This window comes from Festucalex cinctus, chromosome 9 (assembly GCF_051991245.1).
Source record: "Festucalex cinctus isolate MCC-2025b chromosome 9, RoL_Fcin_1.0, whole genome shotgun sequence".
Taxonomy (NCBI): Eukaryota; Metazoa; Chordata; class Actinopteri; order Syngnathiformes; family Syngnathidae; genus Festucalex; species Festucalex cinctus.
Window position 1 is genome coordinate 14,073,062 of NC_135419.1, and position 27,989 is coordinate 14,101,050.

General features: G+C 40.5%; 3 protein-coding genes across 6 annotated transcripts in view; 2 read left to right on the top strand and 1 right to left on the bottom strand.

The window, feature by feature from the left end:
• The window catches only part of atrx (ATRX chromatin remodeler), a 29,003-nt gene extending 17,173 nt beyond the window's left edge, over nt 1-11,830 (top strand). Inside the window, exons 30-34 of the mRNA XM_077531781.1 lie at nt 4,668-4,817; nt 7,133-7,243; nt 8,818-8,913; nt 8,989-9,117; nt 10,546-11,830. Of these exons, the coding sequence (XP_077387907.1) occupies nt 4,668-4,817; nt 7,133-7,243; nt 8,818-8,913; nt 8,989-9,117; nt 10,546-10,767 (708 nt within the window). The 3' untranslated portion in view covers nt 10,768-11,830. The remainder of the gene's footprint in view (nt 1-4,667; nt 4,818-7,132; nt 7,244-8,817; nt 8,914-8,988; nt 9,118-10,545) is intronic.
• Nucleotides 11,831-14,890: 3,060 nt separating this feature from the next.
• fgf16 (fibroblast growth factor 16) lies at nt 14,891-27,266 on the bottom strand. Its single transcript, XM_077531242.1, has 3 exons — nt 26,502-27,266; nt 21,937-22,040; nt 14,891-16,826 (listed from the first exon to the last, which is right to left on the bottom strand). Exons 1-3 carry the CDS (start codon nt 26,812-26,814, stop codon nt 16,581-16,583), a joined length of 663 nt encoding a protein of 220 aa, XP_077387368.1. The 5' UTR covers nt 26,815-27,266; the 3' UTR covers nt 14,891-16,580.
• Nucleotides 18,600-27,989, top strand: part of zdhhc15b (zDHHC palmitoyltransferase 15b) — a 60,977-nt gene continuing 51,587 nt past the window's right edge. The window contains exons 1-3 of one of the 4 annotated variants that reach the window (XM_077531237.1): nt 18,600-18,640; nt 19,192-19,688; nt 21,977-22,063. In XM_077531237.1, the coding sequence (XP_077387363.1) occupies nt 22,054-22,063 (10 nt within the window). In that variant the 5' untranslated portion in view covers nt 18,600-18,640; nt 19,192-19,688; nt 21,977-22,053. Of the gene's footprint in view, nt 18,641-18,684; nt 19,119-19,191; nt 19,689-20,491; nt 20,565-21,972; nt 22,064-27,989 lie in introns of those variants that run through there. The other 3 variants (XM_077531239.1, XM_077531238.1, XM_077531240.1) reach the window with 3 other exon arrangements.

Sequence of the window (27,989 nt, forward strand, 5' to 3'; positions counted from 1 at the left end):
TGACTAAATAAAACTTTCAAATCAAATTTGTTCAATAAACATGCTTTAAAAAAAAAATCAACAAAGTTAAGAGTTGATTTTTACTCCAATATTTTCCCTTTCATTGGAAATGAATATCTGTTTCAAATATCGGTTATCGGCCTCTTTGACTACTGATTATCGGCATTGACTCTGGGGTAAAAAAATATTATCGGTCTATCTCTACTTTTAAATTGCTGTTGATTAAAGGTAAAAGTGAGATCCAATCTCTGCTTGTAATAGCAATGGAACTTTTGATGCAGCATCTCTGTCCCGGCTGCTCAGTACAATATGGCTGAAGCCACAATTGGTCAACACAAATTGTATAAGATGGTGCCAGGAATTGATTGTGTTGAAAAACAATGCTAAACAAAGTCATCAAGCCCATCAATGAGATAGATCGGTAGTAGTTGCATTTTATGCCGTGCAGTTCTCTCAAAGCCTGGTTGAGTCGAATCACACTGTGGTGACTCCAGGTAGCCAAATGTGTAACTCTACTTATTCCAGATTGTCTCCACAGGGAAGTACGAGCGCCGCCAAAAGTCTGCAGATATCGTGCTGAAGTGTTTCCATCATCAATCTTTGTTCAAAGTTGTTTCACGTTAGGTTGTGATAGCTCAATTGCTTCCAATGTGAAATTGTGAAATACAACACCAGATAACCAAAGGTATCCAAAAATGCAGACAGTGCTACACGCAGCTGTCTTAAACATTGGGCGCACCATAGCCATAACAAAAAAACAAAAAAAAAATTGTCGCGGTATTTTCCTCCAAGGTCAAAATGGTGTGTGCAGAAAACTCCATGGAGAGATGACAGAGCCAAGCTTCCATAAAAAGCGCATCAAGTGTTCTATTGAGCTCAAGCTTTATGGATTGGCCCCTGATCTAGCGTTTTAAAAGATGGGCGACATTTTTGCACTTTGATATTTTATGGCGTCTCCTGAATTTTGTCCACAGCATGCCGATAGATTATAATTAATGGGTTTGTAAAACGTGCAATTTTGTCTTGTTAATTGACTGAATGTCAGAAAAATAGCTTTGGCATGTGTTCTTGCTGTGGATGGTGTAAAGTCCCGAGGGCGGTCTTGGCCTCCTCCTGTCAGGCACAGCTCCAACTTTTAAGTGCGTTTCTGCACAGAAACTTGTTTAGCACTGTCTGGTAGCGTTGTGTGTGTTTAACTCATATGCAGCTGTGGGTGAGGGAGTTTTGACTGGCCGTGTTTAGCTACTCCAAATATCTCTGCCTCTTGCATTCCTGCTTTTGGGCTCTCATCTTGGACCCCCTGTTGCTAACACACCTGTGCATTTTAAGCCGCAATATCAAACTCTGTTATAAACTATAGTGGAAAAGGTCAACCAATTCCTACGGGGGATCTTAATCGACATTTGATTTATTGCAATTTTCCAATTGCAAATGGTGGGAATTGAACTGATGTGTTGAAGGTGTCTTCACGGCAGCACAGAGCACAGCGGTGTACATTCTTTTGTTATTGATGCAGACTTTTTTTTGCACGGTGACGCTTTAGCTGTGTTACACTGAGCAGCCACCACAGAGACATGTATACTGACAAAAAAGCATTTTTCCTTAAAATTGCATGAAATTGATTACGTTTTCTATTCTTCGCATTTCAAATGTTATCATTCCTGGTAGTAAAAACAGCCACGGGAGCGGCCAAAACGGGTACTGATACTTAAAAAAATACATCCTTTCCTTTTTTTTTCATCATTATGTACGATTGCAGTTTTAATTAAAGTAATAAACCCAACTAACATTTATAAAATAAGTTTGATTTATTCAAAAATAAGTCCTGTGCAAAATGTTGAAACAGTAATACTGATATGTTAAATACAAATACACAGTGTAAACTCAACATTCATAGCATGTGCGAAAAAAAGTTTTTAACTTGAGCATGACTTTCATAAATGCTCCAATTAAGTAGTTAGTAACTGTTGTCGACATGTCTTGTAATCAGCTTTCTGCCACTGCAAAATTACAGAATTTAAGAGCAGCATCTTTTAATACTCCAGAGGACTGCATTTATTAAACTAATTTTCAAATTGTCCATTTTTCAAGTGATTGAAATAATTGGATTTATTACCCAGCCCCAACTGATATTAAAATAAGTCATGGTATGGTATCAGTATTCACCCATCCCTGGTATTCTACACCATGTTGTTATAGCAGTAAAAATGCATGTCATTATGACGATTGTCTAAAAGTAATCACAACTGAAAACGGTTTACTTTTAGGAAATAACGTACTTGTTCTGAGCTCCAGAAAGTATCTGATAACACAGCCAGAAATCTTGCTTTCATAAAGAAGAAATTTATTCATGCTGACAGGTGTTTAATTGCATCAAACCTTTTTAAAGTTCAAGTCTATTGGTGAAGTACGCATGGATGCCTGTGCCAGCTCGTAAAGTCCAAATGAGGCTCGCTTGTGTCGACTCCCAAGTTTGCATCTCTGGACATGTGAGTGCAGGGCTTGTAGAAAACGGCTTTACATCATTTTGAATGCTGGCATGGAAGACCCCTTCGCAACGTGCGTATATACAAAATTTTGATTCTTTAAAAAGGTTGCATGTACTGATGAAATTCATTGTTGATATCTAAATTCAAGTCTTGTTCAGGACTTTATTTAAAATACGAAGTCTTCTCTAGACTGTCACCTCAATCCATAAACATACATTTTCAGACGCCAGAACTCCTTCCCAGATTTCACCCCGTGGAAATACCCCCCATATGCTCTGTGAGTGGGTTCGCTTACATCATCTCAGTCCGAGCATCTGCCCACCCGGCGGCTCTCATGTCCACCAGAATGCCAATAAGTTGGCTCAGGTTGCTGACAATCAATTGTACCGGGTCACATTTGCGCAACGCCCACCAAAAGAGAGAGACTGGACCACCCTAGAGCCAATGATGAAGGGGGAAATATATCCCAGCGTGCACTCGGTTCCGGGGTGAGCATCTGTATTGTCGTTTGACCTCCAGCACTAGTGACCGTTTACCTTGAAAATGTTGAAAAATGCTGCCCGCTCCGGCAAGACCTTCATCTGCTCAGGTTGGTGGCCTGAGCAGTTTCACCACGTGAATTTGTGTGTGTATACATGCTTGTCTGCTTGTCTTACATCTCTTAATTTGAGAGATCCAGTTTCACCGTGTCTGGCCCGCTGTTTATTTTCTCTTCTTATTCTGTACAGATTTGCAATCACTGTCTGCTTTCATCCTACTGTGTGTCTGTTTTGTATTCCCGCTTGCGTTGCGCCAGTGACATCGATGATTAATTTGCGTTGCAGACGTCACACTCATTGTCTGAGTTCAGAGGTAGTTGGACAATGGAGGGGAGGGGGCGGGGTCATGCCGGGGACCCCTTGCGTGAACTGCTGTGCAAAGGAGGTTAATGATGCAGCGGTCGTATGACGTCTTTGCTTTCCAAAATTCCACTTTAATGTAAAGCAAAGCTTCTGCAACAAGAGTAATTTGAGGCGTGTTTGTGTGAGAGGAATGTGGCAATGCTTGCTTAATTTCAGCCAGGTATTGTATGAAATAAGTGTCGTCATCAAAACTGAAGTTCATCAACCTCTGCCAACAAGGGACTTTGTTTACTTACGCAAAACATGAGGCAGTAGGTTATGTTTTGGCTTATGTTTGTATCTATGGAAAAGAAAAATAATAGTAATGGAAAAAATGACTTGCCGTACCAAGTATGTGGTATGAATCAAGAAATGTAAACACGAGATCCAAATAGTGTTTAGTTGTTATTACCTCCACCTCCAGGACTGGAGTGGAATAGCATCATCCACAAATTTAGACTGACCACTATGAGTTGTTTTTTTGTGGCTGATGGCAATTTTTGGCAGAAAAAAAAAGATATATGTACAGCAGAAATTTTCACCCGTTATGAAGCAAAATCCAGCCATTTTTATCCATCTCAGGGGGCGGCGATTTTGCCACTTGCTGTCTACTGAAGATGACGTCACCATTGCTCAGTGCTCAGACAACAACCAATCAGCTGTTTTCTGAAGCTGAACTGTGATTGGTCGCTACATGAGACCTGAGCAACTGCGATGTCCTTTTCACTCGACAGCAAGTGACTAAATGGCCGCCTTCTGATATTGATGCTGGATTTTGCTGCTTAACTCATATTCCACTAACACAATATTAGCCAAAATACCGTATTTAGACTAGTGGGACTGCGTTGAATATATTATTGTCAAGAAAATTATTTTGGGTGACTTCCGTTGTGTTAAAAAAAAAAAATACATTTTCATTTCCTGGAATGCATCGTTTGCCTTTGGGCCAATGCATTTAATGAAGTTAATGAGGACATTAGTCCTTCTCACATGCATTTTTTTTTTTTTTTTTTTTTTTTTGTGTGTTACCAGTTGAGTATGTGTCAAAATTACCGCATATGATGCACTGTTTTTATTTATTTATTTTTTAACAAACTGTGACGTTTAGGTTGTGTTTAAAATAGTGGCATGTCAATTGCTTGCACAAATTGCATTGCTAACCTAAGCAATATTTGTTAAATAAATAAATAATTGAGGATTTGGTTTGTTTTGAATGACCTTATCAACACATTTCGTTATATATTTAGTATTTATGTTCCCTTTTGACTCTTTGCCACTTTTTTTCTCTCCACTCTAGGACCTCTTCCTGGCTGAATTGCTTCAGACCCACAAGGACCAGATCGTGTGCTATCACGAGCACGACTCCCTGTTGGACCACAAAGAGGAGGAGGCCCTGAGCGAGGAGGATCGCAAAGCGGCCTGGGCCGAATATGAAGCCGAGAAGAAGGTAAGTGAAGTGCGCTGCATCAGATGTTTGAGAACACGCAAGAGTAGCATTTGGTTGAGTTTAGCGCCATGTTGTGGGACACCTTAGCTGAATGCCTTTTCCAAGATGACAGTTGAACCACAACGTCCACGTCCGCCCGCCCACAAGAGGCTTTGTCTCATGTTCACGTTACCCTTTTGTGGCCGGTCCTTGCACCTTCACTCCTATTCCCCTCCTGTCCAGTCTTTTTGTAGGTCGAATCAAAAGGGCAATTAGTGTGTTTATTTGGAAGACGTGCGTGTGTGAAGGGTTGATCGTGCAAGCGAGCGGGAGTAGGTCTCCCCTCTCCTCATGTAATCCTAGATTCTAATTCAGCCTAATGATTATTTTTCCAACACTCCGCTCCCTCCTCTGCCCCCCGTGTGCCGTAAGCGGCTTTTCCCTGAGCTTGTCAGGAGACAGGGTTTTCTACTCACAGGGGGGATGAAAAATGGCACCGAGCTCTGGTGGCACTCTTTTCGATCGCTTCTGCATCTTTGAGACTTGTCGTGCAAAGATTTTATTTTCAAGTCGCTGTAAAGCGAGAATAAAAATGTCTTGTAAATTTGGCACACCAAAGAGAAGCGCTGCCAAATTTGAATGATGGAAAACATCGCCAAGTGCTGTGTATAAGATGAGGCTTCAAAATTGGGAAAATCAAAACATTCTCTCGAAAACTGTGGGCTGAGAACATGAAACAAAAACTACATATAAAACAGCGTAATAATAACTATAGTAACTTACAAAATAGAAACTTCTTTCTCTTACTTGGTGCATCAGTAAAAATATGAATATTTACATTTATAATTGAATCCAATACATGAATCATGTATCATGTATGTTTTATTGAACATGACCTGATCAGAACCATAAATATTAATTGAAATCAATTACAACCACAGCGCTATGTAAATAAAGTGGCAAATCACACATTTGCAGTCCTGTGGCAGATTTTATATGAAGGTTCCAGTGGTTCATAAATCAAAACAAATTTACCTGTATTATAAAAGAGCCACAGCCATAGTACAATTATGCATCCACATTTTGTGTTTTTCCAATTCTTACTGTACTTCTTTTGGGTGGTGCCGTATTAAAAATATATAATATTGGGCTATGAAAAGGAATATCGAGTCGATATTTTAGACCCAGCCTTATATAGTAACAATTTAGATTTGAACGCATATATATAATAGAGAAATAATTGGTAAAATGTGCTCTTGTTTACGTGCATTATTGTAGCACAACATTGTCATATCCGACTTCCTCTCGGTATCAACCATTAAAAAAAAATAAAAAATCGTGAGACTGCGATCTGATGCCCAAAGCTGGTTTGAACCTTTTGGTGGTTCTTGTCTTGTAAAAAGTAGGGATGGACGAGTACCAATATCCGGTATTGGTATTGCGTTTTAGGAACTAGGAATTATTAGAATAGAAAATTGACAATAATGTAATTTTAAGAGTAAATGCTATATGGTGATCAGGACTGGACTGGCTCAAATAATCGGCCTGGCATTTTGACTTAGACCCACTGGCCCAGCCCGATTCCTTGAATGCCCTTGGCTACCACGTAGCTCTACTACTGATGTTTATTGGTTCAATTTGATATCTATATTGTAAATGGATGAATGGGATGCTCCTTCTAAGTCGTGGGCTGGTCTCTTGTGGTAAAATGGAGGAAAATAATCATTGAATAGCACTACATCGGCCCCAAAGGACACCGGCCCACCGGGCATCTGCCCTGTAAGCCAGATGGCCAGTCCAGCCCTTATGGTGATGGACAGGTCTTTCTTTAAAATTATCTGTTGTGAGTTGTTTTTTTTGGGGGGGGGGGGGGGGGGGGTTAAATCAGTGCTTGATATTGGTCTGAGAAAAAAAGTGGCATTGAACATCCCTAGTAAAATGTGAAGATTTTGTTTCTAGTCCGATAGCAAGCACGTTTTTTTTCCTTTTGGTAGCGTTTTTAGGCTTGCACACCTGTCTCCGACCACGTCCATAAGAACCCTCTCTCCCCCAACACGCACACACCACACTCACACACCGGATGGCCAGATTACAGGGCACAAGAAAAACCATCTGCAGCAGAGTTTCAATTACACACAGACTTTGGTATCCTGCTGGCCTTTACTGGGACATGACTGTATGCCGCGCACACGCACTTGTGTTGTCAAGTTTTTTTTCCCATGCAATCAAAGAGAGGATCATCATCTCTGGTTATCCGGCATATAAAATGAACCTGTGTCACTCTCTTTTTTATTTATTTATTTATTTATTTATTTATTTTTTCTTTGCTCTCTCAGGGTCTGACCATGAGGACCAATTACCAGGCGAACCCCCATATGGCCGCCTCCACCATTTTCTCCCACTACAACATGGCGGCTTTGGCCACCATGACCAACCAGCAGCTGGAGGTAAGTAATGAGCTCCACATGCCTCCCACTCCCCCCACGAGCGGCATGTCGCAGCGCATTCCTCAGTCCCCGCCGCTAATTGTGACAACACATCATAATGCCTCACGTCTGGGCCAGCGGGTATTTATACGCGCTGGCACATCTGACTAAAAGTAACGGGAAGATCAGCGAGAGGAGCAGATGGGTAAAAAAAAATAATATTTAGGCTGGTTTCAATTATTATAATCACAGCGCGATATACAAATAAAGTTCCAGGGCGATACGATCACTCGTTGATGATGTGGTGCTCGCGATATAGCTCGCAATATGCTTCCAAACACCTCCTTGAAGTCAACTCTTTGGCGCGTGGGAGTTCCACCCATGTGAGGATTCTTGTCGTCCCTTGTAACACGTTGGGGCTAATCAAAACACTTGAATTATTTGCTCGTTTCTGTGGAAACGCTTTTAGAGCCGCTCGCGAGATGAAGGAAATGACCAAGTTGAGCTGTTTCCGAATCAAAAAGTTGCTTTTGACAATTCTCCAGTTAACCTTTGGGAAGCATCGCGCTTCATCACTTTGATTAAATTGCCAGTAGAAAAACTCATTCTGGACAAAATATTAACTTTTCACTGCTGAAAATTGTTCAATGAGTCAAGTATCCCTTTAACTACAAAACCAAAACATGTATGTATAATAAATCTGATATTTATTACAGACATTATACATCGGAAGAGGACCTTGAAAAAATAATCGCATATTAAATCGAAATCGCAACATTATTGAAATGAAAAAGCCCAATTCTGTCAAACATTTTCATTGTTGAGTGACTTTGACATGCTACTTTAATTAAATAATTGACCATGGTTGTCTGAAAAGATATTGAAAAAAAAGAAAAGAAAAAAAAATTGTCATGGTAAATAATAAGGAACTCTTACAACTATATTACCTCCGTTTCGGGAGGGAATGCTGTAAAAAACATATTTTTAGAAATGAAGTGTGCATCGAAAAATGGGAAGCTCGGATTTTGACCGTACTCTGGCATCGAAAGTTATTCTCATGCCACAGCAACAGGGGGCGCTATAGTCCCTAATCGCAAGGTCATTTCAGCCAATCAGAAGTGTAAACTGACACAAATCAACAAGGGGACATGAACTTTAAAGTTATGGATGTGGTACATATTGTTATCTCCTTGACAAGTGTTTGCTAATAGTACAAATGTCCGGGCGATCCATTTCAGTCCATCTTTGAAGAATAAAAGCACCCGCCGGCTGCGTCATGTTCTGTGGCGCGTAGCGGTTGCGTTTCAGCAATGTGCACTGAATTAAATGACTTGTTGCTGGAAGTGCCGGCGAGTGGATGATACAGTAAATCTCGTGGGCCGCAACAACCAAATGAGCTCATAATAACTTCAGAGCTCAATAATCCTCTGCGGGTTTGTCGCTATAAACAACGCTTGATGACATTAATCGTTTCAATCCATGTTATTTGCACAATGCCAGCTATGCAACACTCAGGCTGAGATCCGCCGCTCGTGATGCGAATGAGATAACGGCGGCGTTTTCAACTGTTCCTCCCCGTCTTCATTTGCCGACAGGAGCTCATCAACCAAGGTCGAATGAAGGTCATCGAGGCGACAAACGCGTTGAAGAATTTGCAACGAGACTCACTGGAAGATACGATCGGCAGAATTGTAAGTGTTTTCCGTCAGTTAAAGGTCGGGATGGCGTTTGGCGACGACCTGTGACCTCTTCCCTTTGGTCCACAGTGGCAAGAGAATCCGTCTCTGAGTGAGACCCAGGTCCAGTCTTTGGCTATGAGCCACATGGCCACTATCGAAATGGAGGCCAAACGCAGAGAAGCTATTTACAGAGAAACTCTCACCATGCAGCAGTCGGTAAGATCTCACGCTTACATGATGCTTCAACATTAAAACAGAAGACAAAGATAACGACATTCTAACAAACAAAAATCGGCATCAGCCTCTATTATTAAAAAACCTCCAAAGTTATCTCTCTCCAAACCAGGATTGTTATGATCGTTTTGTCGCTGTGGCCACTCCCAAAGCAGCCGAGCTCTCACATAGTCACTCGCGGTTCCGCTTCTTCTTCTGTGAGCCGATCTTCTTTGAAATTACTCGTGGTTAGAACACTTCGGAATTTTGCACTATAGTCAATTAGTTTTGAATTTTTAAAACAGGTTTATTTTATTTTAGTGTTTTCAAAAATACATCATTTTAGTTTAGTTATTATTATTATTTTTAATTTACGTTTATGTATTTTACGTTTTAGTTTTAAAAGCAGGTGTTTTTTTTCCCCCAAAAAAACATTTAATTTTCATTCTAGTTATTTTTTTTTTTTTAATATTTGTTTTTTTTTCATTTAGTTAGTTTTAATTAGTTTTTAAATCAGGTGTTTTATATTTCTGTTGTTTTTTTTTCTTTTGCAAAAATGCTACATTTTAGTTAGTTCTTATTAGTTATAGTTTTTTTTTTTAGCAATGTTTAAATTTGTTTTGTTTTTTTAATTGTTTTTTAAAGAAGGTAGGTTAGTTTTTCCCCCCAAAAAATAAACTTTAGGTTTAGTATTTATTTTATATATATATATATATTTTTTTTTTTTATATATGTAGTATTATCAAGCGCAAGATAACAAAAAAGTTGGGGGGGGGGACTACAGTTCTCAAATGACTGTTTGCCCTTAATATATCAAAATTAATAAATTTAAAATAAACCCTGTAAGCTCATGTATCTATTGACGACATTTTGGTGATAATTACAGCTGCTAGTTTTTTAATGTATACATTATGAACGTAAGACGTAATTTCAGTTATAGTTATAAAAAATGATTTGATTTGATTAACAAAAGTTTTTTTGTTTTTTTTCCCCCCCTTCCAAAATTCTGTTTATTTAATTAGCTTTTGTTAACTGTAATAACCTCCCCGCGACCCTTGTGAGGAATAAGCGGTCAAGAAAATGGATGGATGGATAACTGTAATAACCTTGCTCCAGAGCAGTGGCTTAAAAAAAAAATAATCAACTGAAAATTGCATTTGACTGCAACATTGAGAAAAATGGCTGAAACATGATGGTGTCACACTTTAATATTTACATTAAACATGACAAGAATTAAAAAAAAAAAAAAAAAAAAAAAAACATGCCTAACTGCCTCAAACATGGTCGTTTCTCACCTCTAATATTGGTAATCCTGTTGAGTGAACTAAAATCACTCATGTCCCAAAATATGCATTAAAGAACCATTTTCTCAACTACTTCTGTTGATTCAAAATGCATCCCTAATATTCGTATGAATCCCCGTCTCTTCAGCTGATGATGTACGTCCAGAAGGTGGTGAACAACAGGAAGGTGCAAGAGCAGCAGCTGGCCATGGCCAACCAGACCAGCATCCTGAACATGGCCCTGCAGAACGGCATGCTGGGAGGAAACCGCCTCAGCCAAATGGACCTGCTGGGCCTTTACCAGCAGCTGCACGGAATGAACCCCCACGCCGCCATGGGCAAGAATCCCGGGCCCTCCAAGGGCCTGTAGCTCACGCCGGGGCCGGCTCTATGCTAACGAGCACGCCGGGGGTCTCTCCCTTCTCCGCCGCCTCGTATCGCTCAGGCGAGAGCCTGAGAAGAAGGCGGAGCCTCGACCGCTTCCCCACTTGGAGTCGCAATCCCGTCGTCCACCGGGAAGAACCCCATGTAAAAAAACAAAAAAAAAACAACAAAAAATGACTGAAAGGAGTCTATTTGGGGGAACTCGTCAGAAATACAAAGTGTATATAGCGCCTTAATGTTATTCATTCAAGTTTTAGATCTTCGTTTTGGTCTGTTATAGTTTAGCAGCGCGTGAAAGCGTTGCATTGACGTTTAAACACCATTTGTTTTTGTTTTTGTTTTGTTTTTATACCGGTACACTTTTAAAACCCCAATGGGACCAGTGTGGTTGGCGACAACCAGTAGATTCCTTCACCAATCAAACAAAATGGCGCATCTATTGGGAAAAAAAAAAATGGTGATGGCCTTTTTTCCCCCTCACCCTATTAGACTTATATTTTTTTGTTCTTAACACACAGCTGATATTGAAATGCTTGTGTTATTCAAAACTGCCTGCTGGTCCCTGTGACCATTTTTTTTTTTTGCATTGTCATTCTCACTGTTCGCGTGATGTCTAGCATAGCACTGTGCGTCCTCGTCATTGTTTTACGTTCCACTCGTGTTGCCCCCGTGGCTTGGTGGCTGACTGGCTCTCACAAAGCGCAACCGGTGACCGAGTGGGTGAGCGTGCGCGGCTGGCTTTGCGATGCCCCAGTTTCACCCGGCGGTTCCTTTTTCGGACAAACGTGCTGCTTCTTCTTCGACACGTTCGGCCCTGACTGGTCGTTGATGAGGGGGTGTTTTGTGGGGGCGGGAGAATTCTGTTGTCTTCATGGCTCATGTGTTTGCACAAGGTGTATTTCATATACGTGTAGACTGTTTTTGCCCTCTTAAGAATGTTATGTTAGCAAATACACCACAATTTGCCATGATGATTCTAATCTGCTATTATCTTGTTAAGTATTTAATATAACATTTAATAAAGTGACCAAAAGGATGAGTGTATCCAATTTTTTTGACTTGTGTCGTGTTTATGTTCTGATTTTGAATTTTGGTTCAGGCCTGTCTGTGTGAAATGAGCATATTTTCCCATACGAGCGGTCAAGTAATTGAATAGCACTTGTATACGTTTTATACATGTACAGATATAGATAGCTTTAGACCAGGGGTCTGCAACCTGAGGCTCCCTGTGGATCTTTAAAAAAAAAAAAGAAATTTATATATATTTTTTGCATAACTGTCATTTACTTTGTGTTCATTTTTTTGTTAGTTACTCAAAGACATATGTTTTCTGTCTCAATTTTTTATTTATTTTTTTAAAGGAAAAAATGAATTGAAAATGTAAATTTATTCTGTATTATATGTTGGCAATTTTTTAAATATATTTTTATTGTATTATATTTTTTTTATACATATTTTCAGATAAAATATTTGAATGAATTGATTTAGATTTTAAAAAATTAGCATTTATTAAAATGTCAGTCCAAATTTGTAATTAGTCAGAAAAAGAGACGAAAGAAAAAAAAAAGTTCATAATAAAAAATACATCAAAATGTCCAAAAGGAGCAGAAAATTACCATATAATGTACACAAAACTGCCAACAAAAAAAAATTGATTTTTTTTTTCTTTTTTTAGAAAAGGAAGAAAATGAAATGTTCTAAAAGACAAAAAATACCATAAAAGGTTTTGGAAATTGACACAAAAAAAATGTATCAAAATTCTCTCTTAAAAAAAAAAAAAATCGGCAAAAAAGAACATTCAAAAAGAAGTATATCAAATGTCCAAAAAGGAAAAAATAAGTCCCAAAAATGTCCAAAAAAAGGAGAGGCAAAACAATTACCATATGTCTATCCTGTTTTGATCATCACATTGGTTCAAAAGTTGTACGACTAGACAGATTTATTTATTGATTGATTGATTTATTTGGCCTAAAATGGTTGTTTTGACAGTAAAGGTTGCTGACCCCTAGTTTAAGACCATGAATCTCGTTAGTAATTTGCTAAATAAATGTAACCTTTTTGCAGTTTTAACACTGCCAGGCCTTCATTTGGATTGAAGGCTTTCTGGTAATTTGCCTTTTAGGTGAGTGAACAAGTCCACCACTCCCATCCCTCTCTTTCATCTCTCTCGTCTCCATGTATTGTTTTCATTTCTGCGTCTGCCAGGGTTTTTCCCCCCTTCGCGATTTTGACTTTTCTCTCCTCCCCCGCGCGGGCCAGGAGCGGCGGGAGGGGGGGTGGGGGGGTCACGCTCTTGCCTAGCCACTCGCAGATATCTGCCAGTGAAAGGAGCATTACGACTATTGCAGATGTTGAAATGTTGATCCTGTCCCCCCAGATTAGCAGCGCTGCAGGTTTCTTCTCGGCACATCCCCGACGCTGGGCCAGCCGGCAGCTGTTTCTGCCCATTGTGTGTCGACGACACTGTAGTTGAGTCTGTGGGGCCCCCGCACCCCGACAGCCGATCGCTACCCAAATCCACATTGATGTGTAAAGCCAATTAGGAGTTTGGATCCAGTTGCATGGGGAATCTGATTTAGTACGGTGGATGAGGCCGACTAAGAGCGTACTGTTGAGTCAGCCGGGCCTGTGCACTTTACTTGCTGAAGGCTTTATGGGGGCAAATTGGCCTGGGAGTCAACATGTTCTTTTCTGGGAAACTAGATCTGCTGCAAATTCTTTTTACACAACATTCCCGCCGTCTTTCCGACGGGAAGACACAAAATCGTTTGTCGCTTGCGACCACGTGTGCCCATAACTTTTTAGATTAAGAAAAAATAAGCTTGATTGAGAACCCTTCGCAATTTGTGTAAATTATTTTACTTTTCTTTCCTCGATACAATGGACTAACTGGGAGAATTGGTCCTTTGCTAGAGTCAGTTGTCTGTTCTGTCAAAGTATTTTTTTATGCCAACATCCAATTCAGGACAAAATGTTTATTTTGTACTATTTGTGGCCTAAAATTGCCCAGTACAGGTCAAAAGTCTTGTAGACAGATATTTTTAAATAGGCTTGAACCTCTTTGAAACGCTTTAAAATTGATACAACTGTCAATGTTTGAGGAGGCTTGTCATGTTTATGAGCCACAATGTTATTAGCACTTTTATCACCAACTACTGCTACGACGCCATAGATGAGAGCTTTAAAAAAAAAAAACTACTGTAACAAAAATAGCATGTTAAAGAGCCATGTACACAACTAGCGCCTGAGTTTAAAACAAGCAAGCAAGCAAACAAACAAACAAACAAACAAACAAACAAACAAAAAACAGCCTAGATGTGAATCAGTAGATATGACTTACGGCGTGCTTACGGCGTTCCTAAGCTAACGTCCATGCTTCCCATTACCTTTGATGGAACAGATGCCCCTCCTAACATGGCCGCCACATATGTCCATGCTTTATGATGGAAAGTCGCCCCTACCAACATGGCTGCCACATAGCTGCGCTCATAACGTGTTCTAGACAAACGTCCGTTGTAATTTTGTCGAATAAACTCATATTAAAACCATATAATATTAGAATTTAGTAAATTGTTCAATATTTACCACTGAAGGTAAACCAGCTGATGTTGATTTTGTACTCATGCAACAGCAATGATGATAGAGTAAAAAACACAATAAAACACCTCGAGTAGGGAATGAGTGAATGACTTTTTAATATGTTGTGAATGTCTCTAGAGTCATTCCTTCTTTTGTGTATGTAAACACTTGATATCTAAGCGACCAATGAAAACTTTGTTTCAAGTTTATGTGTTACTAAATGTATTCTGTCATCCTTTTAACTCTTGGCTGCTCCGCAACCAGCCGCCCCCTTGATTTGGGTTTGACAAAAAGGCGCTGACTCACAACACCTTCAAAATGAGTCGTTTGTCGTTACAGTCAAATTAAGAACATCATGTTTTGGAAGGTTCCATTTCACTGAACCAAGTCATCTTTTTGCTTACCACTGCGTAAAAACATGAGCAAATATCCATACATCACGCAAAGATAGAATCAATGTACAAAGAAAGACACAGCGACAAGTTTGTATACATTCTACATGTTTTTAATTGGTACATCAAATTTGGATCCAGGCACAAATAGTCTCACTAGCAAATGTCTCATAGCGGGACAATTTTATTGTCATTAACTGCAAATCTTATTGATCATCATTGTTTCTCAAAATGCTTTATTGGTGTAATTTCAGTAGAATCTACGGTCCAGATCGTTTCAAGTTCATTACAAAATAAAGTCTTTGCAATAAATAAATATATAGATTTAGATTTATACTTTATATGTGGAAAATAAATATTTGTACATCTCATAAATAGGATCGCCCATATGCACCCATCAGCTGCTTGCCTTTTATTAATCATGTTCCTGACACGTCGCTTGTTGTTCACGCCAATGGAAAAACCCTTTGAGCATTTATTCCACTAAAATGCCCGCTAGTAGTTCGCCTCACTAGTAGCTTGTGTATCCTACCAGTACGTCCTACTAGAGTGCAGAAACATCATCCCGTAGTGGAAAGTAGTGGTAGAAAAAATATATATAAGACAGTCATTCCTACTAGTGCGATGATGTGTCTTCATGAGGACAAAGAGTGTACTAGTACATTTGATTTGAGTGCTTCATGGAAAGCCGTTTGAGCAGTTATTTGGTTAGACACTCATTAGCAGGACAAATACATGTTACTAGTGAGGCAAAACTGTGCACTAGTTGACAGCTGTGCGTTACTAGTACCGCTAGTGAGATTATGAACTGTACTAGTTAGCATTTAGTAGTAATAGTAGATGTGCAGATGTGTACTATTAAGCCAGTCATCCTTCCTGTTAAGGAAGAGGTGGAAAAAAAAAATGTTATTAGTACAGCACAGTTGTTCTGCTAGTGCGCTGAATTGTGCTACTCGTGAGGACAAAACCTTTTGAGCATTGATTTGACATCCATCTTGAGGTTCAGGTGTTCGCATGCTTTGTCCTCACTAGAGGGACGACATTGACATGCTAGTAGGACATGCTACTAGCAAGGCAAAACTGCACTATTTGGAAACTACATGCTACTAGTACTACTATGGAATAAATGGTGAAAACCTTTTGAGCATTTATTTGACATCCAGCTTGAGGTTCATGTGTTCACATGCTTTGTCCTCACTAGAAGGACAATTTTGGCATGCTAGTAGGACATGCTACTAGCAAGGCAAAACTATGCTATTTGCTAACTACCTGCTACTAGCACTACTATGGACTAAATGCTCAAGGGACATCCCATGTTATCATCCATTTGGCTTTTTCAGTAAGTGCTCTGGGCTGAAGACCACATCGGTAGTGTTCTCGTCTCGCGTTGGTACGTGACCACTCGGAACACGTCACGGGAATGTCGCGCAATGTGTGTGCTGTACACTTGATCCTTCTTCCTGTCCTTTCCTCTCTCTGAGTCCACGTGGGAACGCGCCTCTTCTTCCGTTAGCGCTAGTGCTTTCTTCCCCATCGCGTGCGGCCCCCGCTAAAAGGAAACCGTCCGTTGGTTCTGCGCCAGCGTAGTGCTAATTGGAAAAGTGGTGATAGGGCCCGACCGGAGCGTCCTCTCTCTTTCTCTCTCTCGCCCGTTTGGTCGTCCGCAGATGCTGTGAAGCAACATCCAGGAACACGCAAAAAGATGTTTATATCAGTGCTCTTGGCGGTGACCTCAGCGGAGGGTAAACAGTTTTGGAGCAAACAACTCCCCCCCCCCCCGTGGCCACGTCTTCTCGGAAGCCGGACCGCGCCAGCGCGCAAGCTGCGGTCACCTGTCCTGGAAGAGGTCCCGGTAGGCCTGAGGGATTTTCTCTATCTCCACGGGCCGCGGTAAGAAGTGTGTGAGTTTCTGATGCTTTTTAGTCCTGCTGCCCTCCCTGGGCGAGCCGTCTTTGTTTAAGGCCACGTAGTAGAAGCGCGACGTGTCGTTGTGCTTGTAGAGCGTGGACGCGTACGTGTTGTACCAGTTCTCCTCAAACTGCTCCCTGAAAACACACTCCGCCGTCAGCTTCCTCTGTGAAAGAGAGAAGAGAGACAAACGACATTATGGTTCGATACTCAAAACTTCTTTCACCATTAAAATGAGTGGAATTGTCATTCATCTGTTTTAGCACCATAAACCAAATGATTGTAACATGTGTTTTTTTTTAAAGACATATTGCACATTATTGTATCATACTTCATAAAAACATACAGTGATAACATAATTAAATAGATTTAAATAAAATATTTTGTCCATTCATTATGCAGCTCCTTCTGGTGTGTGCACCTTGGCCACCAGAGGGCATTATATAATACATGAATACTGTAATATGTGTACAAGAAAAAGACGTCCCAACACAATCACTAATCTACAGGAGCATGAGTTGTTGTTGTTGTTGTTGTTGTTGTTGTTGTTGTTGTTGTTGTTGTTGTTGTTATTTTTAAGAGGAAAAGGGATATGTCTGTGGACGTTTGTTTAAATATTTGTGATTAAAAAAAGCTCAAATACTTGCTACTATGTTGACGCTAGCTAGTTTCATTAGCCTGTCTATGGTGTTTTCTATTGTGTTAGTTAGCATTAGCATTAAGCCAGCGGACTTTGAACTGACAAAGCTATGTGGTTTGGTTAAACACACAATGTGTAATTCTCATTATTTTATGTTTCGTTTTAGCAACTAGGAATGGCACTAAACTATGTTGACGCTAGGTAGTTTCATTAGCCTGTCTATGGTGTTTTCCATTGTGTGTTAGCATTAGCATTAAGCTAGCGGACTTTCAGCTGACAAAGCTATGTGGTTTGGTGAAACGCACAATGTGTAATTCTCATTATTTTATGTTTCGTTTTAGCAACTAGGAGTGGCACTAAACAGCTTTAAAAACTTTGCTCCTTTTTTTAAGAATCGTTCACAATCTGTCAAACTGGTGCATCTCATGTTCACTGCTGCCATATAGTACTGCTAACTTAATTTTTTGCACCATAAAATTGGCCTATTGATGGTTTTCCATCTAACTCAGCTTTGGACAATTAAAGGTTGAGTACTCTGGGGACTAATAGTGCTATTTTGCGAGTGGCCATGAGTTACGGTTGCAATGCCTTAAAAAAAATAAAAAAATAAAAAAAATAAAAATAAATAAATATATATATATATATATATATATATATATATATATATATATATATATATATATATATTCTTTTGGCTGTATTCCAACATGAAATGGGACAACCTTTGCGTGGGTTTATGACTTCATCGTCCTTCAAATGCAGCCACTGAATGACACAGCTGCAGAAGTGAGGCAGATTTTGGAATGCATTTGTCTGCGTATGTATGGATTTACAATTTGCCGCACGTAAGTATAGTACTAGAGGGCCCTTCGATTGGTTGCGCGCAGTCTAACGTATACCCCATGTCATGCCCAAACTAACTTAAATTATATTAATAATGGGTGTGTTTCTTTAACCAATTAAAATTTCATATTAGAAGCAGTGACATCCTCTGATTGGTTCTTTGGAGTGAGTTAATTTTGACTAGCAATTGTCATGATCTACACACACAATTAGTACATTTAATAAATCACCTTCACTGGTGAGTATGTTGTATTTTTAGGAATGTTCTTATACTTTAACATGCTATTTCAAAGTAAACCCCCATATCGCAGTTTCCAGGCTCACAGTCCCTCTATTTCATTTTTTTTCCTTCTTCAGTTAAAACTTTGCTTCTGCGTTAATTATGGTTGTGTAATTGCACTATTGGCCACGAGGTGACGACACATTGCTCTTTCACACGGTGTAAATTTGAAAGAAGATTGAAACCAGGAAGTAGGCCAACAAGCGCGGCTACGTTGGTACGAAAGTGTTTCAATGATAATCCTTTGTAATCCTGCTTTTAACGTCGACAGAAAGCGATGGCTATAGATTACTTTTATAAAGTTCATCTTTGAGCGCGATTATTGTTGTATATTGTGAGATGATAAGTGTGTTAGGTTCACTTAATTGCAGGGAGTGGTCTGGAACACAAGTGGGGTTTACTGTGTTGACTTTGAATTGATCCAAATGATGTATGTGATACAGATATGTGCTGTTTTATTGAGTTTTTGTGTAGTATATGTACATTATGTATAGTATTTAGAGATGGGTTATAAATTTACAGCCTGTGAATGCCAGAAAGTCATGTCAATGTCTTACGGCTGCTCAGGAGCTGAATATCCAACTTAAATTGAAATCAGCCGGGACTGTTCAGAATGGAGATTGAAACAATGTTTAATCACATGTCTGCCATATAGCATGCTTATCTTCAAACTGAACCCACAGCAACTCATTTAAGTAGGTGCTCATTATGACGAGGGCAAGTCATTAGAGATGACTTTTCACTTTACATTCCTCCCTTGCTCCACAGACCTGCTGACCCTCGGGATCATTTCCCTCCCTGTAATGCAACATGAACGCTTAGCAGCACACACACAAGCTTCTCTAAAAGCTGTCCTGACAAGCGCAGCGTGAGCGATGGCTGCCGGTTCAGCAGGTGAGAGCGAGCTGGCTGGCTGAGCAACGGGGAGACACGAGGGTACGAGCTCCTCGGCTGCCAAAGACCAGTCAGTCGTGCAACGCCTGCTTCTGGTTCTGCTCTGTAAGCAGCCCGCACAGAGGGAGAATCCCCCCCAAGAAGGAACCCCATCGACTGAGTCATTGCAAAAGGAATAAGGGTTTAGCTGATGGTCTGTCAGCCTGAGCTGAGCTGTTGTGTGTAAACACAACCTCGAAGACACATGACCGGATGGTCCTATTAGACACTTACTTTGGCGCATCGCAAGCTCGTCAAGGTCTGGTGGCTCGTTGCGGCGGAAGAACCCCTCTAACTTTTGACCCCGGGCCTCTTTACTTGGGGGCAACACGGTACATCATCCATTAAACTCTGAAAATCTCCTCTTAGCTTTTTATTTATTTATTTATTTTCCAGCTCTGGTCAAAGCAAGAACATTTCTACTTTGGTGCTATCTGGTGTTTTGTTGGTGGTCCTTGACTACGCCTCAAAAGTGAAAGTAAAAGTAATAATGATGACGCTCCTAATAATAATCTGCTGTTATAATCTAATGTATTCTCAGACATTTATTATTGTGTATTGTATTGTGCGCGCCGTAAAGTCGAAACAACGTAGGTCGCGTGCGACGTAACTCGAGGACTCCCTGTATTGGTAAAATGTAGGCCAAACGTTAAACATACAGCATTTTTCCCCCCATAATTCCATATGGTATTATACCCAAAATTGCGCATGTGCAATTTTTATTATTATTATTATTTTTTTTAGAAAAACAATAAATTCAACATCCCGTGGCATTCTGGGAATGAGAAAAAAATGCCTCCGGCCAGAGGGCAGCCATCTTGGGTTACCACAATTCCTGACAAGTTCTATTTGTTTTTCTCTAAAACACTTATCTGCATTTTCGCTGTAGCAACAGAAAATAACGTGAAAACGCAGTGGGGAAATCAATCTATTCAAGTTAGGCGTGCTTAGCGAGTGGCAACGTAAAGTGCTGGCTTCATTTCTTGCTATGGCTGTGTTTCTCAATTCCGGTCCTCAGGCCCCTCGAGCCAGCCTGTTTTCCATGTCTCCCAATTCCAATTGCAGCTGATTCCAATGACAGCTAATCAGTCAGCTCTGGAGAAGCCTGATAACGATCCTCACCTGCGCTGCAATTGCCAATTGGGAGACATGGAAAACAGACTGGCTAGGAGGGCCTGAGGACTGGAATTGAGAAACACTGTGCTACGGTGAGTAAGCAGTCCCATTCATGTATAAGATTTTTAGCATTTAGCCTACGTTTACCAATACCTTCAAACGACTTTGCAGTACAGTCGAGTGATATTTCCCAGTTCAAACTGTGTCCATGCTAGGCTAATACTATCGGTGAACCTCATGGGATGGTTGTTTGTTTGTGTTAAATAAATGAACTGCTAAACACTGTTGTTTATGTAACATGGGTTCATGACCCTTTTTTTTCTTTTTCTTTTTTCTTCAGTGCTTTTGCTGACATCTTGTAACGGCTATAGAACTACTAATCAGTTTTAGGGTGGCAGTAAAATTATAGGATGGTTATGTAAAATGATAGCCTCTTGTCAATAGTATAATTTAAAAAAACATCTGACGGACTGTGATAGGTGCTGCTCTTTTGGTTAGTAACAGAATTCAAATCAGTTCATCTATTCACTTTGATGAACTGTGGAGTCACATTTGACAAACTGGGCCATGGCGTCTTGCTATGAGAGGGCCATCCACTCTTTTGACTTGGTCATGTTGGTCAGGTGTACAACTGGGATTCTCGTCATCCCCCAATTACTGCCCCACCATCCACCATCACCTGCCCCTCTCCCCTTGCGGGTCATAGCCCCTCGATAGCAGACTGATAGCAAGCACGCAGTAACAATATCTGCACTCTCAACACAATGGGCGTGTTTAAAGGTAGAAAGGTGGCCTCTGTTTGGAAACGCTCTGGGATGGAGGTTGCTGAGTGGGCCCCGAGAGGCCCCCAGGTAATGCCTTGGGACACCTGATACACATAACCCTCACATACTTCCCCCCCCTCTTCATCTCTTTCCTCTCTCTTGAGATAAAAACATTCTGTATGCATGACAGAGGGGGAGATTCTTGAGAGCTATAAGCAAACGGAAGGTCATCAAGTTCACCAACAACACACCTTTGACGGTCTGGACTCACTTTGACAAGACTTTAGTAACATTTCTGCAATGCTGCGAGTTTGAAGAATGTCTTTTCTTCAGGTTGCTTTGTGCCCTGCTATCGAGGATTCATTCACAGACGTGAGGCATCAAGAGGAGCGAGTGAGACATAATTGTTTTGTCTCAGGTCAATTTCCTATCAGGCCACGAGCCTTGACAAAGCACTGAAACCCAGATGATTACGTCTACAAACACTCGAAAAGACTTTTCCGGGTGACCCATGTAACCTTGGGCTTCACGAGCTTTGCCGAATCTATGGTGGAGCATCCACTTCCATAAACCAAAACTTTTAATGCCACAAACGTCCCCTTAAAGCGACAAAATCTCAAATAATCAGCCATCCCTAACTTGTATCGTTTTGAAGCATTGTGCGTCAACCCCAGGCAAGGAATGGAGGCTTTTGACTCACCGACCCATAGAGCTCTCCTTTCTCGTTCATGCCAAGGTAGAGTCCGGCGTCCACGCCCCTGATGCTGACCAGACCCACTGCCAGACTGATGAACTCCAGGATACCTTGGGATCAAACATGCACGCTGGTAAGGAAGCACGCTACTGTACACACACACACACCCCCCAAAAAAAGAAAGAAAAGAGTTGTCTATGCATTTTGATGATCAAGTTGTTTTTGTTTTTAGTTCTTTTTCTACTGGTCTCACCCTGGAGGTCTTTGATGCAATTACAGAGACAGGAACTAAAATCTGGTGTCATTTTTTTTTTTTTTTTTTTTAAATAAATATAGTAATATTGTACAGTGTGTGTGGGAAATAATTGGGAGTCTAAATTGATGCTGTTTTTTTGTTTGTGTTTGTTTCCTCTATACCAGAGTTTAAATATTTTGTTAAAATAACCTTTCTAGTGTTTATAAAAGCAACTAGTTTTGAGTGTAAAAAACTTACAACACTAGAGGGCATAATATTTTAACACTACAGTGTTCCCTCGCTATCACGCAGTTCACTTTTCGCGGCCTCGCTGTTTCACAGATTTTTTTAGGTGCAATTGTGCATGCGTATTTTTAATTTATTTTTTTATTTTTTTATTTTTTAACTACCTATTAGTGATGTCCCGATTACGTGATTGGAAACCAAGTCCTGACCACGTAATTTTCAGCTGATCGGTATCGGGAGAAAATGATCGGGGTTTTCGTTTTTGGCAATTTGTTTTTATTTTTGTGATTATTTTAGGGTCTACAAAGCAACAAAATCACCCAGCGGTAAACATATTGCTAAACAAAACCATTTTATTTATTTTTATTTGATATTTTGTGCACTTCTGATGACAAAAGTATTGGGATGGTTTTGTAAAAAAAAAAAAAAAAAAAAAATTGGGAGCAATTTTTTCCCCTCAATACTTTGCAGAGTAATCGGACAGGACTCGGTATCGGCAGATCCTCAAAATCAGGTGGCTCGGACTCGGGTGCAAAAAAATGTGATCGGGACATCCCTAGTACCTATTTTATAAAATTTGTGAAGGTTTGAACATTGAGAATGTTTAAACAAGAGAAATGTGAGAAAATGTAAATGCCACTGAGAAAAGTGTACATACTGTGTGGTAAGAGGTTTTAGAGCCTTAAAACATTTAGAATAAATATAAAACATTAAATTAAGCAAACTATTTCATTTATTGCGGGTATTTTTTTTTTTGGTACCTAACCCCAGCAGAAAACAAGGGAACACGGTACACACTAAATCAACACTCACCAGTGTTGACTAGGGATGTAACGGTACCGGCAATATCATGATATCGTGATATTAAAACTGCCACAATATCGTCGTTGTCATGTTCACGATATTTAAAAGCTACACATCTGTTAAAAAAAAGCCAGGTTGATTTCCATTTGTGCAGTTATAGCACCCTCTGGTGGCTAGTTTTTTAGTGCAGTTTAATTTTCATTAGGTATGTTTTGGTCCTTCTATGTTCAAAATACACTCATTGCTAGATGAAGGGGATTGTAAAATGCTTTGAAGTGAGTCAATATGTGGAGGAAGTCAATGTAGGCTTGGATTAGTGATTAAGTGCCTCAATATTAAGTGTTAAAGTGTTATTCGAGATTGAAGGTAGTTTATGTATTCCTGTTATGTACAAAAGCACAATATTGTGCTTTTTTTTTTTTTAATATTGTGATAATTATCGTATCGTGAGCTTCATATTGTGATAATATCGTATCGCAATATTTGGATATCGTTATATCCCTAGTGTTGGCTGGTGTTCAACTACCATCATCAAGGGTTGTTTTAACTCCAATTTCAATGTTTAAAAACAACAACAACTGCATTTATAGTGCGGATCAATATTGACACTTTTTGACTATTGTGTTATGTATGTTTTCGCCTGTGAATCCATATAAATGTATGACCGCCTCATATTACTACATGCTTGTATACACAACAAATTGATAAGTAGTTCTGAAGCCTGTAAAAAAAAAAAAATTGTATTTGTTCAACTTTTACTACATTTATTTTAAAAGGGCCTAAAAAATTGCATACAACATAGTATCAATATTACTAAAAGTGAAGACATTTTGCAATGTTGATATTGCAGCAAGAAAGATGAAGTCGACATGCACAACATGATCTGCCTTCGCGGGCCACATAAAGTGATGTGGTGGGGCCGAATCTGGCCCCCCGAGCCTTAAGTTTGACACCTGCATGGTACATCGTGAGCACCAGTTGACAACTGTGTGCTACTAGTACTACTAACACGATAATTATCACAATATTGTGGTGAGGTTGGCAATATTAAAAAAGCTATGCAAGAGCGAGCTCTGCATTTTTAGGTATATTTGAATCCTTTTGCACTTGTGTACATCCAAGACTGTAGTACTTGATGTCGTTGAATGTTTTATGAAGTGATTTTTGTTTTCTGTGCGCGATTTACAACCGGTTGAAATGTGACACGAGAGATGTTTGGCAAGAATTCCAGCGAGCGGTCGGTGCCCCGAATCCAAACCCCCCCCACCTAACTAGCAGTGACTTTTATGAGGAAGCTGAGCCTTGTTGCGCCTCCGATGCTGACTCACAGGAAGTTCCAGTGCGAGCGTACGTGAACTTCAAAGGTTGGGAAACAAGCAGTCAAATTAAAAAGCCTGGATGGCGCGACACAGAGGTTTGCAGTCAGAGAGGATCCAGCTGGCAGAGGCCAGCGTGCGGCCACCTGGCCCCCATCTTCCCCCCCGAGCTCACCGGGTGCCAAACACTGACACCGCGCCTTTTTAATCAGAGCCATGTCTGACAAAAGGCCTCGCATCTGAACCTTAAGTCGAGCCAGAGACAAACACGAGGACCACCCATCCTTTTTATGCGCACCGTCCTGCTTTTTTGGACGCCTGCGCTGGAAGCCGACCAGTTAGTTCTGCTTCAGCCTGCACCTGCATGTCTGCGTGTTACACGTTCGCACCCGCGAGGAGAGGAGACACCTGCGGCCAGTGCCCGAAGAGGATTAGGCGGGGGGGGGGGATTTTGCACGCCAGGTGACTGTGACGCACGGTCAGCTGTCCACTGGGGATGTACAGAGCTCGAGAGTGACACCGGTGGAGATTGTTTTAATTGGTTGTGTTGCCTCATCTGCAAACAATATAGACTGCACTTGCGTGTGGAAGCAAGCTCCTAAACTGCAGTCAATTTTTGGAAAATATAAATAAATAGGGATGTTTGATATTTACTTTTTAAATATAGGGTACGAGTACTCATCTCTTGAATAGGGATAAGCGCGATATTGTGATGTTAAAACTGCAACAATATAGTCCTCATCATGTTGATGATATTTAAATGCAACATCTGTGAAAGAAGTCAGGTTGATTTCCATTTGTGCAGTTCTAGCACCCTCTCGTGGCTAGTTTTTTACTGCAGTTTAATTTCATTAGGGATGTTTTGGCCCTTCTATGTTTAAAATCTACACTAATTGTGGATGAAAGGGGAACGTAATATGCCTGTGAAGCAAGTCAATATGTGGAGGAATTCAATGTGTGTGCATTAACGGCATAACATAAAAAAACATAATATATTATGTACAAAACACCAAATTGTGTTTTTTTTTAAATTATAAGCTTCTTTTTTTTTTTTTTTTTTACAATATTGTGATCTTTTTAAAATATCGTCAACCACCCCACAATATCGTGATAATTATCGTATCGCGATCTTCATATTGTGATATTGAACAGTGACATTTTTACATCCCTATTCTTGAATAGTCACCGATACCAAGTACTGATACCTCTAGTACTTTTGAGTCATTCAAGAAAAACACTGGCATTATCATCATATCATTTTAAATATTTTTCCTGAAATAGCTTTTTCCCTTAAAACTCCACGAAATTGATGGCAATTTTCTATTCTTATATCTAATTTGTAGTTGTTGATCGTAAAATGGCCACAAGATGGCTGATACTGGTGTCAACATCCATTGTGAGTACTGATACCTTGAAATAAGGCCGGGTATTGGCTATCCCTATTCATAACTTTAATAAACATATTTTAAAGACATTTTCCAATGAAAAGTATGGTATGGTAAATCATTTATACAGCACTTCGTAGTTGGACATAGATTTTAATGGTGTCTCTATTTCCATATATTTGAAAGCAGAGAAATACTTTCTCATCTTTGTTTTGTCAAAATCACCTTGTTTTTTTTTTGTTTTTTTTTACCTACACAGATGACACAAAAAAAGACTACAGTCGAGTTTTTGAATGATTGAGAGAAATCAATATAATTCCTCTTCCATCGTCTTTTTTTTAAAAGCACAAATTCTCACTTTATTTTTTTGATATGCTTGTACAGCACTTTTTGAATATCTATCTATGGAATTGGTGCCTTGCTCAGTGGCATTCCGAAAGTCAATTAAACACGTTCTTTTTTTTTTTTTTTCCTTTTCGAACCGCGACCCTACACAGCCAAGTCTGCAAAGTGGCTGCCTAACCCAAACTAAGGTGCACAAAAACGCCCTTTTCAATCCATTCAGATGGATTAACTGTAACGTACCAAACCTGCTGTGGTCCTGCCTGGTCCCGTGCACCGTCCCGTTAGGGAATATCTCCAGCTGGAAGCCGGTCCTGCAGTAGAGCTGCCTCCGCCTCAGGATGCCTTTGAGGTGTCCGAAGTCGGTGGGCGACCCCCGCTGGAGGCCCCCTTCGATCTGGCCCAGGCGCTCGTTCAAGCCCAGCGGAGTCTCCGGCTGCAGCGGCGCGCTCCCAAACGCCGGAAAACTTTGTAAATCCAAGTCGAGCGCTCCGAACAAAGTCCCCACCTCGGCCATGGTGTGCACGGCCGTCAGGTTCAAACTAAGCGAAGGCATTTAAAGTGGCGCAATCGGAGGGGAAAGTGGCGAAAATGTCCGAGCCATGCAGGCTGAATGAAGCTCCACTCGTCATCCGTTTTGATATGTGCGCTAATGAGAAGGAAAAGTCTCGATTATATACATCCTCCCCACGCATTCTCCTCACATTGGCCACGCCTGGCTGGCATCCTCTTGTTGCGCGCACCTCACTCGATCCGAGCGCGGACTCTTCTAATCCAACTTGTCTACATAAAATCTCCTCAATGAGAAGCGGCGAGTGGTGCGTTCAAAGGCCATCCTGGAGCACTGGCCGCCACGCGATCCATCTGCTGCTTTTTCAGAGCCTCGCGCCTCCCGATTTCCCAACAAGATGATGAAAATAACTTGTGCGTATTCTCAGTGCAATCCAAGCTTGCGCGCAAGTGTCAGTGCCAACAACTGGAGCTTCTCATGAGAGCCGTCTCTCCTCCTCCTTCTCCTCCTCCTCTTTGGAAGCAGGTGCTTCCTCGCCCCTCTGCACTACGTCTGCAATGGGCTGCAACAAGGCAAGCAGCTTTAACCACTTGTAGGGCCTACTACTGGTGAGAAAGGGAGGGGAAGGTTGAGGGGGTGTGTGGGGCTCCATAATGTGTCGTGCACCATCAAACGTGACTGGTGTGAAACCACCACAGACACTAAAGTGCCTTTAAAGACCCTGTAAAGTGAATTCAGATTTGTTTTGAAATACATTACGGAAGCTGACAACCTTTTTGGGTATGATCTTAAAGGCTAAATATAAAAACAACAGCATTCTGATTTATATTGTGTTTGTGGAATATGAGTTAAGTAGCAACATCCATCCGTTTTTATCCATCTCAGGGGGCGGCCATTTTATTACTTAATATCGACTGAAAATGACATCACAGTTGCTCAGGGCTCAAGTAACCACCAATCAAGGGCTCAGCTTCAGAAAACAGGTGATTGGTCATTACCAGACCCCCGAGCAACTGTGATGTCATCAGTCAACAGCAAGTGGCAAAATGGCTGCCCCCTGAGATGGATACAAAAAAAATTGGATTTTGCTGCTTTACTCGTAGTTCCACAAACACAATATTAATCAGAATTTCATGTTCAGACTAGTGGGGCTGCATAGAACATATTAGTGAAAAGAAATTCTTTGGGTTGACTTCCTCTTTGAAACAATTTCCCCACTA

Bases quoted from the DNA above. Each gene is read 5' to 3' on its own strand.
- fgf16 (XM_077531242.1), bottom strand. From the start codon at position 26,814: ATGCCTTCGCTTAGTTTGAACCTGACGGCCGTGCACACCATGGCCGAG. The intron at 22,041-26,501 runs GTACGTTACAGT...TTTGATCCCAAG, and splicing joins GCAGGACCACAGCAGGTTTG to GTATCCTGGAGTTCATCAGT. The intron at 16,827-21,936 runs GTGAGTCAAAAG...TCTCTTTCACAG, and splicing joins AAGGAGAGCTCTATGGGTCG to AGGAAGCTGACGGCGGAGTG.